At 51.3% G+C, this 14342-nt stretch overlaps 1 protein-coding gene across 1 annotated transcript; it reads left to right on the top strand.

Moving 5' to 3' along the window:
• The first annotated feature begins 545 nt into the window (after positions 1 to 545).
• Positions 546 to 11466, top strand: LOC310966353 (uncharacterized protein). Its single transcript, XM_083940933.1, has 8 exons — positions 546 to 643; positions 6399 to 6432; positions 6748 to 6946; positions 7402 to 7484; positions 8720 to 8957; positions 9424 to 9608; positions 10074 to 10340; positions 10672 to 11466. The coding sequence occupies exons 1-8, from the start codon at positions 639 to 641 to the stop codon at positions 11080 to 11082; spliced, it is 1422 nt and encodes a 473-aa protein (XP_083797059.1). The 5' UTR covers positions 546 to 638; the 3' UTR covers positions 11083 to 11466.
• Positions 11467 to 14342: the final 2876 nt, after the last annotated feature.

Genomic DNA, 14342 nt, shown 5'->3' with positions numbered 1-14342 from the left:
AGAGTCAGAGTCAGGGTCAGAGTCAGAGTCAGAGTCAGGGTCTGTGTGTGTCTGTGTGAGTGTGTGTGTCTGTGTGTGTGTGTGTCTGTGTGTGTGTGTCTGTCTGTGTGTGTGTGTGTGTGTGTCTGTGTGTGTTTGTGTGTGTGTCTGTGTGTGTTTGTGTGTGTGTGTGTGTGTGTGTGTGTCTGTGTGTGTTTGTGTGTGTGTGTGTCTGTGTGTGTTTGTGTGTGTGTGTGTGTGGGTCTGTGTGTGTGTGTGTGTGTGTCTGTCTGTGTGTGTGTGTGTCTGTGTGTGTGTGTGTGTGTGTCTGTGTGTGTTTGTGTGTGTGTGTGTGTGTTTGTGTGTGTGTGTGTGTATGTGTGTGTGTGTGTGTGTGTTTGTGTGTGTGTGTGTGTGTGTGTGTGTAATTGATGTTCAGCTTTGACTGAATTCGTCCTTTCAAAGTAAGAGCGTCGATGACGTCATCGCTCTCCTCGTCCAATCAGGAGGCTGATGTGAAAAACCTCAAAAAGGGTCGAAGCTCCGTGAAGTCAGGCGCTGCACACACACACACACACACACTCACACACACACACACACACACACACACTCAGACACACTCACACACACTCTCATCATCACTGAGCTGCTTCTCTCTGATGGGGTAAGTTTTAAGTTTTAAGATTTAAGATTTAATATTTTTATTTATTTACGTTTCTTTGATTTTTGCTTTTTTTTCCTTTAGAAAATCAAAGTTTCATCGTTTTTTTTTTATTCGACACAAAAACGAAAAAAACAGAGAATTTTAAACTCGACGGAGATTCAACCTGAAAAATACACTTTTGATTATAATCTTTAATATAATATATATATATATAATATAATCAAATATAATAATAATAATATTAATATATTTGATTATAATCTTTAATATTAGCAAATATAATAATAATAATAATATTAATATTATATTTGATTATAACGTTAAATATCTTTGATTATTGTTTTAATGTAATAATTTTAATTATGTTTAAAATCATGAAAAGTTTCTTTATGAACTCTTTAAAATCTTCCTTTGATCTTTGAACATTTATGTTTTTAGTGTTTTCATGTTAAACTGAAGCTTTGTTGCGTCGTCGTCGTCGTGACGATAAAGAATCAAACGTTTCTTTGTTGTTCGTGAAACGAGCGTTTAAAGTTTAAAGTTTAAACTTTAAACTTTAAACTTTAGACTTTAAACTTTAGACTTTAAACTTTAAACTTTAAACTTTAAAGTTTAAACTTTAAACTTTAAACTTTAAACTGCTTTAAAGGAACAAAAGTGAGAGAAACAGAGAAACGAGAGCTGGTTGCCGTGGAAACGAGAGCTGGTTGCCGTGGAAACGCTCGCTCCAGATTTCACTGGTGTGTTTTTAACAGAGTTTAAAATAATAATTATTTATTTATTTAAGTTTCTTCTTCCATAAAAGAAACTTTCTTTGTGACGGAGCAAAATAATAATAATATTAATATTAATAAAATTATTAATAATAAAATAATAATAATATTAATATTAATAAAATTATTAATAATAAAATAATAATAATATTAATATTAATAAAATTATTAATAATAAAATAATAATAATATTAATATTAATAAAATTATTAATAATAAAATAATAATCTTTGTCATGTGACGTGTTTTAAACCCACGGGCGTCGAGTTCTTTGTCTGCAGGACACAAAAACTTTACTAAAGTGAAAGAGATGTAGCCTAGCGTTCGCTTAGCGTTAGCTTAGCTTTAACTTAGCGTTAGCCTAGCGTTAGCTTAGCGTTAGCTTAGCATTAGCGTAGCTCGTCGACTGAAGTTTCTCAAACTGAATGAAGCCTGAAGACGAAAACACTGAAACACTTCAAACCAAGAAATCTGCTGAACTCTGGGGGGGGGGGGGGGGGGGGGCTCACCTCCACACACAGTCTGGATCTGGACCGTGCTCCTGGATAGGGGCTGGACCCTGGTCTTCTCTGGAGGGGCCCAGGGTGTGAGGGGCCGGGCGGGTGTGGAGAGACTCTCAAACCCCCGGCTGAGCGCCGCGGTGTTGGAGTTGACCCCGGTGGACCAGAGGGTGGCCTCCTTACGCCTGCGGGTGGTGGGGGGGGGCTCTGACTGTTGTTGGTGCAGATGCAGCGAACAGCAGTTCAGAGTCTGGGGCCTTCTTGGAGACCCTGAATGGAGTCCTGCATGGGGCTCCAGTAGGGGACTCCAGAGTCCTGCTGGGAGACTTCAACGCCCACGTGGGCAACGATGGAGACACCTGGAGAGGCTGATTGGGAGGAACGGCCTCCCTGATCTAAACCCCAGCGTCTGGTGTTAGACTTGTGTGCTGGTCCTGGATCCTCTTTAACAAACACCATGTTGGAACAGAAGGAGGCTCAGAAGTGGACCTGGTCCCAGAGCACACTAGGCCAAAGCCCCAGGATCCATGAGCTGCATCCACACATGCTGAAAGCTCTGGGTCTGGAGGGGCCGTCCTGGTCCTGGTCCTGGTCCTGGTCCTGGTCCACACGTCTCTGACACACTGGTGGAAGTCTGGGACAGTGCCGAGGGAGTGGCAGACCGGGGTGGTGGTTCCTGTTCAGAAAGGGGGACCAGAGGGTGTGAGCCAGTTCCAGGGGGATCACACTCCTCAGCCTCCCTGGTGAAGTCGACTCCAAGGTGCTGGAAAGGAGGTTGGTCCTGTAGAACCTCAGACTGAAGAGGAACCAGGTGGATCCAGTCCTGGACCTGGACCAGGACCAGCTCTGCACTCTCCAGGATCCTGGAGGGGGTCTGGGAGTGGGCCCATCCGGTCTACATGTGCTTTGTGGATCTGGAGAAGGCCCATGATGTTACTCCAGGGAGGAAATGAGTCCTCACCCCAAGTGAAGGAGTTCAGCGACGGTAGACGGGCACAGCTGGGAGACGTGGAACGTGGGGTGGATCCTGAGTGAAGCAGGGAGCTTGAGGCGGACCGCACTGGGGCCGATGATGGCCTCGACCTCGAAGGGACCAATGAAAAACATGGTCCAGCAGGAGGGAAGCCGTCTCCGTGACTGACGGCAGTTTAGTCAGGGGAGCAAAGTGAACCATCTCAGAGAAGCGATCAACAACGGTCACAATAGTGTCGTTACCTTGGGAGACAGGAAGTCCAGTGACAGAGTCCAGGGCGATGTGAGACCAGGGTCGACCGGGCACGGGGAGAGGGAGGAGAAGACCCGCAGGAGGACGATGACAGGACTTGACTCTGGCGCAGACGGTGCAGGACAAACTCCCGGGTATCCTCCACCAGAAGTGACGGTGCAGGAGTGACGGGGTCCTGGTGACCCCGGGGGGGCAGGCGAGGCGAGGGGAGGGTCCCCACTGGAGCACCTGGGAGCCAACACTGGGGGGAACAAACAGACCACCACCGGGGTCGGGGTCAGTGCGTTGCGCTTGTCTCACCGTGGTCTCGATCTCCCAGGCGAGAGCGGCCATGACGCCTGATGAGGGTTTGATGTGGTCCGACCCGGTCTCCTCAGCAGGTCCCAACTGACGGGAACAAAGTCCACCGGGCTTCACCAGAATTCAGTCTCTCAGCCGTCCGGATGACCACCAACGGAGTCTCTGCCCCCCCCAGCCAGCGTCCCCGCTCCTCTAAGGCTGATTTAACCGCCACTTACTCACGGTTCCCAACGCCATAGAGAACCCAGAGGAGCGGGACCTGAATGAAGGGTCCAGGGACGACCCAGAGGAGCGGGACCCGAATGAAGGGTCCAGGGACGACCCAGAGGAGCGGGACCCGAATGAAGGGTCCAGGGAGGAACCCAGAGGAGCGGGACCCAGAGGCAGACACGGGACCAGAGAACGACTTCAACAAATATTTAATGAGTAAAAGAAACAAGAGTCCGGTTTCAGGGAGAAGGTGCAACAACGGGACACGAACGGGCAGCAGACGAGGCTCAGCGTCGTCTGTGCTAACGTTAGCTGCAGCGTGCCCAGCGTCGTCTGTGCTAACGTTAGCTGCAGCGTGTTCAGCGTCGTCTGTGCTAACGTTGGCTGCAGCGTGTTCAGCGTCGTCTGTGATAACGTTAGCTGCAGCGTGCCCAGCGTCGTCTGTGCTAACGTTAGCTGCAGCGTGTTCAGCGTCGTCTGTGCTAACGTTAGCTGCAGCGTGCCCAGCGTCGTCTGTGCTAACGTTAGCTGCAGCGTGTTCAGCGTCGTCTGTGCTAACGTTGGCTGCAGCGTGTTCAGCGGGCTCAGAGCTAATGTTAGCTGCAGCGTGCTCAGCGCCGTCTGTGCTAACGTTAGCTGCAGCGTGCCCAGCGTCGTCTGTGCTAACGTTAGCTGCAGCGTGCTCAGCGTCGTCTGTGCTAACGTTAGCTGCAGCGTGTTCAGCGTCGTCTGCGCTAACGTTAGCGGCAGCGTGCTCAGCGTCGTCTGTGCTAACGTTAGCGGCAGCGTGCTCAGCGTCGTCTGTGCTAACGTTAGCTGCAGCGCGCTCAGCGTCGTCTGTGCTAACGTTAGCTGCAGCGTGCTCAGCGTCGTCTGTGCTAACGTTAGCTGCAGCGTGCTCAGCGTCATCTGTGCTAACGTTAGCTGCAGCGTGCCCAGCGTCGTCTGTGCTAACGTTAGCTGCAGCGTGTTCAGCGTCGTCTGTGCTAACGTTAGCTGCAGCGTGTTCAGCGGGCTCAGAGCTAACGTTAGCTGCAGCGTGCTCAGCGTCGTCTGTGCTAACGTTAGCTGCAGCGTGCTCAGCGTCGTCTGTGCTAACGTTAGCTGCAGCGTGCCCAGCGTCGTCTGTGCTAACGTTAGCTGCAGCGTGCCCAGCGTCGTCTGTGCTAACGTTAGCTGCAGCGTGCCCAGCGTCGTCTGTGCTAACGTTAGCTGCAGCGTGCTCAGCGTCGTCTGTGCTAACGTTAGCTGCAGCGTGCTCAGCGTCATCTGTGCTAACGTTAGCTGCAGCGTGCCCAGCGTCGTCTGTGCTAACGTTAGCTGCAGCGTGTTCAGCGTCGTCTGTGCTAACGTTAGCTGCAGCGTGTTCAGCGGGCTCAGAGCTAACGTTAGCTGCAGCGTGCTCAGCGTCGTCTGTGCTAACGTTAGCTGCAGCGTGTTCAGCGTCGTCTGCGCTAACGTTAGCGGCAGCGTGCTCAGCGTCGTCTGTGCTAACGTTAGCGGCAGCGTGCTCAGCGTCGTCTGTGCTAACGTTAGCTGCAGCGCACTCAGCGTCGTCTGTGCTAACGTTAGCTGCAGCGTGCCCAGCGTCGTCTGTGCTAACGTTAGCTGCAGCGTGCTCAGCGTCGTCTGTGCTAACGTTAGCTGCAGCGTGTTCAGCGTCGTCTGCGCTAACGTTAGCGGCAGCGTGCTCAGCGTCGTCTGTGCTAACGTTAGCGGCAGCGTGCTCAGCGTCGTCTGTGCTAACGTTAGCTGCAGCGCGCTCAGCGTCGTCTGTGCTAACGTTAGCTGCAGCGTGCTCAGCGTCGTCTGTGCTAACGTTAGCTGCAGCGTGCTCAGCGTCATCTGTGCTAACGTTAGCTGCAGCGTGCCCAGCGTCGTCTGTGCTAACGTTAGCTGCAGCGTGTTCAGCGTCGTCTGTGCTAACGTTAGCTGCAGCGTGTTCAGCGGGCTCAGAGCTAACGTTAGCTGCAGCGTGCTCAGCGTCGTCTGTGCTAACGTTAGCTGCAGCGTGTTCAGCGTCGTCTGCGCTAACGTTAGCGGCAGCGTGCTCAGCGTCGTCTGTGCTAACGTTAGCGGCAGCGTGCTCAGCGTCGTCTGTGCTAACGTTAGCTGCAGCGCACTCAGCGTCGTCTGTGCTAACGTTAGCTGCAGCGTGCTCAGCGTCGTCTGTGCTAACGTTAGCTGCAGCGTGCTCAGCGTCATCTGTGCTAACGTTAGCTGCAGCGTGCCCAGCGTCGTCTGTGCTAACGTTAGCTGCAGCGTGTTCAGCGTCGTCTGTGCTAACGTTAGCTGCAGCGTGTTCAGCGGGCTCAGAGCTAACGTTAGCTGCAGCATGCTCAGCGTCGTCTGTGCTAACGTTAGCTGCAGCGTGTTCAGCGTCGTCTGCGCTAACGTTAGCGGCAGCGTGCTCAGCGTCGTCTGTGCTAACGTTAGCGGCAGCGTGCTCAGCGTCGTCTGTGCTAACGTTAGCTGCAGCGTGCTCAGCGTCGTCTGTGCTAACGTTAGCTGCAGCGTGCTCAGCGTCGTCTGTGCTAACGTTAGCTGCAGCGTGCTCAGCGTCATCTGTGCTAACGTTAGCTGCAGCGTGCTCAGCGTCGTCTGTGCTAACGTTAGCTGCAGCGTGTTCAGCGTCGTCTGTGCTAACGTTAGCTGCAGCGTGCTCAGCGTCGTCTGTGCTAACGTTAGCTGCAGCGTGCTCATGGATGAATGATTCACTCGTGATCTGAACCTGTTTGTGTTTTTAGACTGAGAACAGGAAACATGACTGAACACCAGGAGGTGAGACACACACACACACACACACACACACACACACACATAGAGACACACACACAAACACACACACACACACACACAAACACACGCACACACAAAGACGCACACACACAGACACACACACACACGCACACACACAGACACACACAGACACACACACACAGACACGCACACACACACACAGACGCACACACACACACACAGACACACACACAGAGACACAGACACACACACACAGAGACACAGACACACACACACAGAGACACAGACACACACACACACACACACACACGTTGTGACAGTGCACCTGTGTTCCAGACCAGCGCCGTGCTGCGAGCGTCCAGTCTGCCGCTGGTGCGCTCGGCCCTGAGGTCGGTGACCTCTGTGTACTCAGAGGTCAAAGGTCGCTACCCTCTGCTGCGTCTGGTGGGAGGAGTCGCAGAGGTCGGAGTTCGCAGCGTCTCCAACGTCGCCGTGACGCGAGCCACGCCCCTCCTGCAGAGTCTGGAGCCGCAGAGTACGAGGACACACACACACACACGTTACAGTGCTAACGTTACCGTTAGCACTGTCAGCATTAGCACTGTTAGCATTAGCACTGTCAGCATTAGCACTGTTAGCATTAGCACTGATGCTAGCGTTAGCACTGATAGCATTAGCATTGATGCTAGCGTTAGCACTGTTAGCATTGATGCTAGCGTTAGCACTGTCAGCATTAGCACTGTTAGCGTTAGCACTGTCAGCATTAGCACTGTTAGCATTAGCTCTGTCAGCGTTAGCATTGATGACAGAGTTAGCACTGTTATCATTAGCATTGATGTTAGCGTAAGCACTGTCAGCATTAGCACTGACGGTAGCGTTAGCACTGTCAGCATTAGCACTGATGTTAGCGTTAGCACTGTCAGCATTAGCACTGATGTTAGCGTTAGCACTGTTAGCTTTAGCACTGATGCTAGCTGTGCTGTGTTGCAGTGGAAGTTGCCAACAGCTTCGCTCTCGTTGGTCTCGAACGTCTGGAGAAAAACTTTCCCATCCTGAACCAATCGACCGACGAGGTTCGTGCTCACGACGACATCATAATGTTTATTATTGTTATTATTGTTATTATTATTTATTATTGTTCACATCATAAATGACTCAGATCAGGTCTGATCCACTGGACCGTCTGGGGGGTTCTGGCTGATCTGAGACCTGCTCTCACGGGCTCTGGACACTCGTCTACGTCTCTTTCCTTCCTCTTCTTCCATCTTTGCCTCTCCGCTCTGAGCTGATGCTGAACTCTGTCCTTTCTCTCCTCTGTCGTGCTCTGTACGCAGGAACGTGCACCACCATCGCGTCACCCCCGTCAACACAAACCTCCACCTTCACATGTGCACGAGTGGTTCACAGCAGCCATCTTGTTTCCCGTCTGTTGCGTCTCCAGACCTCTTCTGTCATCAGTGATCTGAAGCGTCTGATTCATGAAAACAAGAAAAATCATTTTCATTTCCAACAGAAACAAACGGCACAATAATTCAAAACTGGAGTTGAGTCTGGAGAGCAGCTCCAGATCGTCCCAACAACAAAGTAGAAGTCCAGCAGTGGGGTTGCCAGGTTGGTCAGACCCGGCCCAGCAGTGGGGTTGCCAGGTTGGTGAGACCCGGCCCAGCAGTGGGGTTGCCAGGTTGGTCAGACCCGGCCCAGCAGTGGGGTTGCCAGGTTGGTCAGACCCGGCCCAGCAGTGGGGTTGCCAGGTTGGTCAGACCCGGCCCAGCAGTGGGGTTGCCAGGTTGGTCAGACCCGGCCCAGCAGTGGGGTTGCCAGGTTGGTCAGACCCGGCCCAGTAGCTCCAGGAGACCGGAGTCTGTTTGAGCCTGTTTGAACCCGTCCCCTCCAGAAAACCACAGCATCAAAACAAGGATTAGAGGAGTTTGACTGACAGTTAGCGTTAGCCGTTAGCGTTAGCCGTTAGCGTTAGCCGTTCCAGCTAAGTGCAGATGAAAGTGATGTTAGCATCCAGGAGCAGCGTAGCCATGTGGGCGTGCGTTTGACCCTGTGTCGTCTCCTCGTGACCCCGTGTTGTGTCCTTGTGTCGTCTCCTCGTGTCGTCTCCTCGTGGCGTCCCCTCCTGACCCTGTGGCGTCCCCTCGTGTCCTCGTAACCCCATGTCTTCTCCTCCTGACCCCGTGGCGTCCCCTCCTGACCCCGTGGCGTCCCCTCCTGACCCCGTGGCGTCTCCTCCTGACCCCGTGGCGTCTCCTCCTGACCCCGTGGCGTCCCCTCCTGACCCGTGGCGTGTCCTGGTCCTCAGGTCGTGGGTCACCTGAAGGACGCCTTCTTCCTGACGCTGGACGACGTGCAGCTGTGGGTGGTGGACGGCGTGGACGGGGCTCTGGATCAGCTGGAGCGCCTGTCGGACGCCGCTCTGACGGCGGTGCGGCTGCTGCAGGACTCGCCCGTGGGCCGGGCCGCCACGCTGGGATTGGACGACGTGCTGAGTCGCATCGAGGACGCCACCGCCTACTACATGCCCCTCCCCCCCACACTGCGTGAGTACAGGGGCATTCTGGGTAACTGGGCGAGACCGGGGGGCTGAGATGCTCTGGTTCTTTAACTGCATTAATGTGTGTGTGTGTGTGTGTGTGTCTGTGTGTGTGTGTGTGGCGTGTGTGTGGTGTGTCCGTGGCGTGTGTGTGGCGTGTCCGTGGCGTGTGTGTGGCGTGTGTGTGGCGTGTGTGTGGCGTGTGTGTGGCGTGTCTCTGGCGTGTGTGTGGCGTGTCCGTGGCGTGTCTCTGGCGTGTCCGTGGCTTGTGTGTGCCGTGTGTGTGGCGTGTCTCTGGCGTGTCCGTGGCTTGTGTGTGGCGTGTCCGTGGCGTGTCCGTGGCGTGTGTGTGGCGTGTCCGTGGCGTGTCCCTGGCGTGTGTGTGGGGTGTCCGTGGCGTGTGTGTGGCGTGTCCCTGGCGTGTCCGTGGCGTGTGTGTGGCGTGTCCCTGGCGTGTCCGTGGCGTGTCTCAGGGCGGGAGTGGGAGCTGAGGGTGCAGCAGTACGAGGAGGAGGAGGAGGAGGGGGAGGAGCCCGGCCTGTGGACCCGGCTCCGCGCCCTCCTGCTGGGCCTCAGCCTGCAGCTCTACCACCGCGTGCTCAAGGTCCAGGAGCAGCTGCAGGGCGCCGCCAGGGCGCTGGGGGACGCCGCCGACAAGGTCAGTGTGCGTCAGTCAAGGTCAGTGTGTGTGTGTTCATCGTGTGTGTGTGTGTCTGTGTGTGTGGATGTCTGTGTGAGTGTGTTCGTCGTGTGTGTGTGTGTCTGTGTGTGTGTGTGTTTGTGTGTCTCTCTGAGTGTGTGTGTGTGTGTGTCTCTCTGAGTGTGTGTGTGTGTGTGTGTGTCTCTCTGAGTGTGTGTGTCTCTCTGAGTGTGTGTGTGTGTGTGTGTGTGTTTGTGTGTCTCTCTGAGTGTGTGTGTCTCTCTGAGTGTGTGTGTGTGTGTGTGTGTGTCTCTCTGGGTGTGTGTGTGTGTGTGTGTCTGTGTGTGTGTGTCTCTCTCTGAGTGTGTGTGTGTGTGTGTGTGTGTGTGTGTGTGTGTGTCTCTCTCTGAGTGTGTGTGTGTGTGTGTCGCTCTGAGTGTGTGTGTGGTGGTCTGGACTCTCCCTGACCCCCCTGTCCCTCAGGTGGGTCTGGCCCGGGTCCTGGAGCTGGTGGGGGAGCTGCTGCAGTACCTGCAGGGGCTCCTGGTGGCGCTGGTGTACCGAGCCGAGAGCCTCCGGGAGCTGAGCCTGAGCGGCATCAGGAGCCGGGCCGCCACGCTGGCCGAGCTGCGCCCCGTCCGCCAGATCCGAGAGCTGCCGGTTCGAGTCCAGCAGCTGCTCGGTGACCTGCAGGAGCTGTCCAAGATGCTGCTGCAGCTGGGGATCAACAGCACGCCGCTCTACAGCATGGTGAGGCTCAGCACGCCACGGGATCAGACCCACGGGCTGGACGCACAGACGTGTCTCACTCACACACACACACACACACACACACACACACACACACACACACACACACACACACACACACACACACACACACACACACACACACACACACACACACACACACACACACACACACACACACACTCACTCCTGGCCCCTGCACCAGCTCCTCTCATAGTAAAGTCCATCACAGTGGAAGGAGCCCGTTGGTGCTTTGTTTACACGTTAAACACGACGGCGCCCGTCTAAACGCGCTTTAACGCAGACCCGTTTCCTGTCCCCGTGTCCGCAGCTGCAGCAGCCGTCGCCTCAGGAGGTCGAGGACTTCCTGAACCTCGAGGACTTCGCGGCCGACGCTTCGTCTCGCCGCAGCTCCGCTAACAGCCTCTTCCTGAAGGCGATGGACGGACGTCCTCGCCGCCGCCGCAGCCTCTACTCCCGCGCCACCCGAGGCTCCGTGGGTCCCCAGAGCCCCGACCCCCCCAACGGCCGCCGCCGCTCCAGCGTGAAGGACGTCCCGGCCCTGGAGCCGGAAGAAGTGGCGTCCCCTTCCGACGGCGCCGTCCACCGCCGGCCGTCCGCCACCGACCTGCTCCTGGCGCCGCTCAAGCAGTTTGTGTCTCAGAGCCAGAAGGCCTTCGAGTACCTGAGCCCCAACGCCAGCAGCTCCCCCGACTACGGCGCCGCCATGAGCGACTTCTAAACGCCAAGCTCAGGTCTCTGGTCCACGCTACACCCCCGCCACCGCCACCCCCCGGCCAATCACAGCCTCCCGTCTGCGATGACCACACCTCTCTGCCTCAGCTGGCGTTGGTTTGTTCGTTCACGTTCAGCAACGGAGCGATCCGGAAACTCCGTCCTCCGACTCCGTCCTCTGTCCTCTGAGCTGTTTAAATAAAGTTGCTCTGTCCTCTGAGCTGTTTAAATAAAGTTGCTCTGTCCTCTGAGCTGTTTAAATAAAGTTGCTCTGTCCTCTGACCTGTTTAAATAAAGTTGCTCTGTCCTCTGAGCTGTTTAAATAAAGTTGCTCTGTCCTCTGTCCTGTTTAAATAAAGTTGCTCTGTCCTCTGACCTGTTTAAATAAAGTTGCTCTGTCCTCTGAGCTGTTTAAATAAAGTTGCTCTGTCCTCTGAGCTGTTTAAATAAAGTTGCTCTGTCCTATGACCTGTTTAAATAAAGTTGCTCTGTCCTAAGAGCTGTTTAAATAAAGTTGCTCTGTCCTCTGACCTGTTTAAATAAAGTTGCTCTGTCCTCTGACCTGTTTAAATAAAGTTGCTCTGTCCTCTGAGCTGTTTAAATAAAGTTGCTCTGTCCTCTGACCTGTTTAAATAAAGTTGCTCTGTCCTCTGACCTGTTTAAATAAAGTTGCTCTGTCCTCTGACCTGTTTAAATAAAGTTGCTCTGTCCTCTGACCTGTTTAAATAAAGTTGCTCTGTCCTCTGAGCTGTTTAAATAAAGTTGCTCTGTCCTCTGACCTGTTTAAATAAAGTTGCTCTGTCCTCTGAGCTGTTTAAATAAAGTTGCTCTGTCCTCTGACCTGTTTAAATAAAGTTGCTCTGTCCTCTGACCTGTTTAAATAAAGTTGCTCTGTCCTCTGAGCTGTTTAAATAAAGTTGCTCTGTCCTCTGAGCTGTTTAAATAAAGTTGCTCTGTCCTCTGAGCTGTTTAAATAAAGTTGCTCTGTCCTCTGAGCTGTTTAAATAAAGTTGCTCTGTCCTCTGAGCTGTTTAAATAAAGTTGCTCTGTCCTCTGAGCTGTTTAAATAAAGTTGCTCTGTCCTCTGAGCTGTTTAAATAAAGTTGCTCTGTCCTCTGAGCTGTTTAAATAAAGTTGCTCTGTCCTCTGAGCTGTTTAAATAAAGTTGCTCTGTCCTCTGAGCTGTTTAAATAAAGTTGCTCTGTCCTCTGAGCTGTTTAAATAAAGTTGCTCTGTCCTCTGAGCTGTTTAAATAAAGTTGCTCTGTCCTCTGAGCTGTTTAAATAAAGTTGCTCTGTCCTCTGAGCTGTTTAAATAAAGTTGCTCTGTCCTCTGACCTGTTTAAATAAAGTTGCTCTGTCCTCTGACCTGTTTAAATAAAGTTGCTCTGTCCTCTGACCTGTTTAAATAAAGTTGCTCTGTCCTCTGAGCTGTTTAAATAAAGTTGCTCTGTCCTCTGACCTGTTTAAATAAAGTTGCTCTGTCCTCTGACCTGTTTAAATAAAGTTGCTCCGTCCTCTGACCTGTTTAAATAAAGTTGCTCCGTCCTCTGACCTGTTTAAATAAAGTTGCTCTGTCCTCTGAGCTGTTTAAATAAAGTTGCTCTGTCCTCTGACCTGTTTAAATAAAGTTGCTCTGTCCTCTGAGCTGTTTAAATAAAGTTGCTCTGTCCTCTGACCTGTTTAAATAAAGTTGCTCTGTCCTCTGAGCTGTTTAAATAAAGTTGCTCTGTCCTCTGAGCTGTTTAAATAAAGTTGCTCTGTCCTCTGAGCTGTTTAAATAAAGTTGCTCTGTCCTCTGAGCTGTTTAAATAAAGTTGCTCTGTCCTCTGAGCTGTTTAAATAAAGTTGCTCTGTCCTCTGAGCTGTTTAAATAAAGTTGCTCTGTCCTCTGAGCTGTTTAAATAAAGTTGCTCTGTCCTCTGAGCTGTTTAAATAAAGTTGCTCTGTCCTCTGACCTGTTTAAATAAAGTTGCTCTGTCCTCTGAGCTGTTTAAATAAAGTTGCTCTGTCCTCTGAGCTGTTTAAATAAAGTTGCTCTGTCCTCTGAGCTGTTTAAATAAAGTTGCTCTGTCCTCTGAGCTGTTTAAATAAAGTTGCTCTGTCCTCTGAGCTGTTTAAATAAAGTTGCTCTGTCCTCTGACCTGTTTAAATAAAGTTGCTCTGTCCTCTGACCTATTTAAATAAAGTTGCTCTGTCCTCTGACCTGTTTAAATAAAGTTGCTCTGTCCTCTGACCTGTTTAAATAAAGTTGCTCTGTCCTCTGAGCTGTTTAAATAAAGTTGCTCTGTCCCCTGAGCTGTTTAAATAAAGTTGCTCTGTCCTCTGAGCTGTTTAAATAAAGTTGCTCTGTCCTCTGAGCTGTTTAAATAAAGTTGCTCTGTCCTCTGACCTGTTTAAATAAAGTTGCTCTGTCCTCTGACCTGTTTAAATAAAGTTGCTCTGTCCTCTGACCTGTTTAAATAAAGTTGCTCTGTCCTCTGAGCTGTTTAAATAAAGTTGCTCTGACCTGTTTAAATAAAGTTGCTCTGTCCTCTGACCTGTTTAAATAAAGTTGCTCTGTCCTCTGACCTGTTTAAATAAAGTTGCTCTGTCCTCTGACCTGTTTAAATAAAGTTGCTCTGTCCTCTGAGCTGTTTAAATAAAGTTGCTCTGTCCTCTGAGCTGTTTAAATAAAGTTGCTCTGTCCTCTGACCTGTTTAAATAAAGTTGCTCTGTCCTCTGACCTGTTTAAATAAAGTTGCTCTGTCCTCTGACCTGTTTAAATAAAGTTGCTCTGTCCTCTGACCTGTTTAAATAAAGTTGCTCTGTCCTCTGAGCTGTTTAAATAAAGTTGCTCTGTCCTCTGACCTGTTTAAATAAAGTTGCTCTGTCCTCTGAGCTGTTTAAATAAAGTTGCTCTGTCCTCTGACCTGTTTAAATAAGGTTGCTCTGTCCTCTGAGCTGTTTAAATAAAGTTGCTCTGTCCTCTGACCTGTTTAAATAAAGTTGCTCTGTCCTCTGACCTGTTTAAATAAAGTTGCTCTGTCCTCTGACCTGTTTAAATAAAGTTGCTCTGTCCTCTGACCTGTTTAAATAAAGTTGTTCCGTCCTCTGACCTGTTTAAATAAAGTTGCTCTGTCCTCTGACCTGTTTAAATAAAGTTGCTCTGTCCTCTGAGCTGTTTAAATAAAGTTGCTCTGTCCTCTGAGCTGTTTAAATAAAGTTGCTCTGTCCTCTGACCTGTTTAAATAAAGTTGCTCTGTCCTCTGACCTGTTTAAATAAAGT

The sequence above is a fragment of the Echiichthys vipera genome (genome assembly GCF_963691815.1).
Source record: "Echiichthys vipera genome assembly, contig: SCAFFOLD_46, whole genome shotgun sequence".
Taxonomy (NCBI): Eukaryota; Metazoa; Chordata; class Actinopteri; order Perciformes; family Trachinidae; genus Echiichthys; species Echiichthys vipera.
This window is presented reverse-complemented; position numbering and strand designations above follow the sequence as displayed.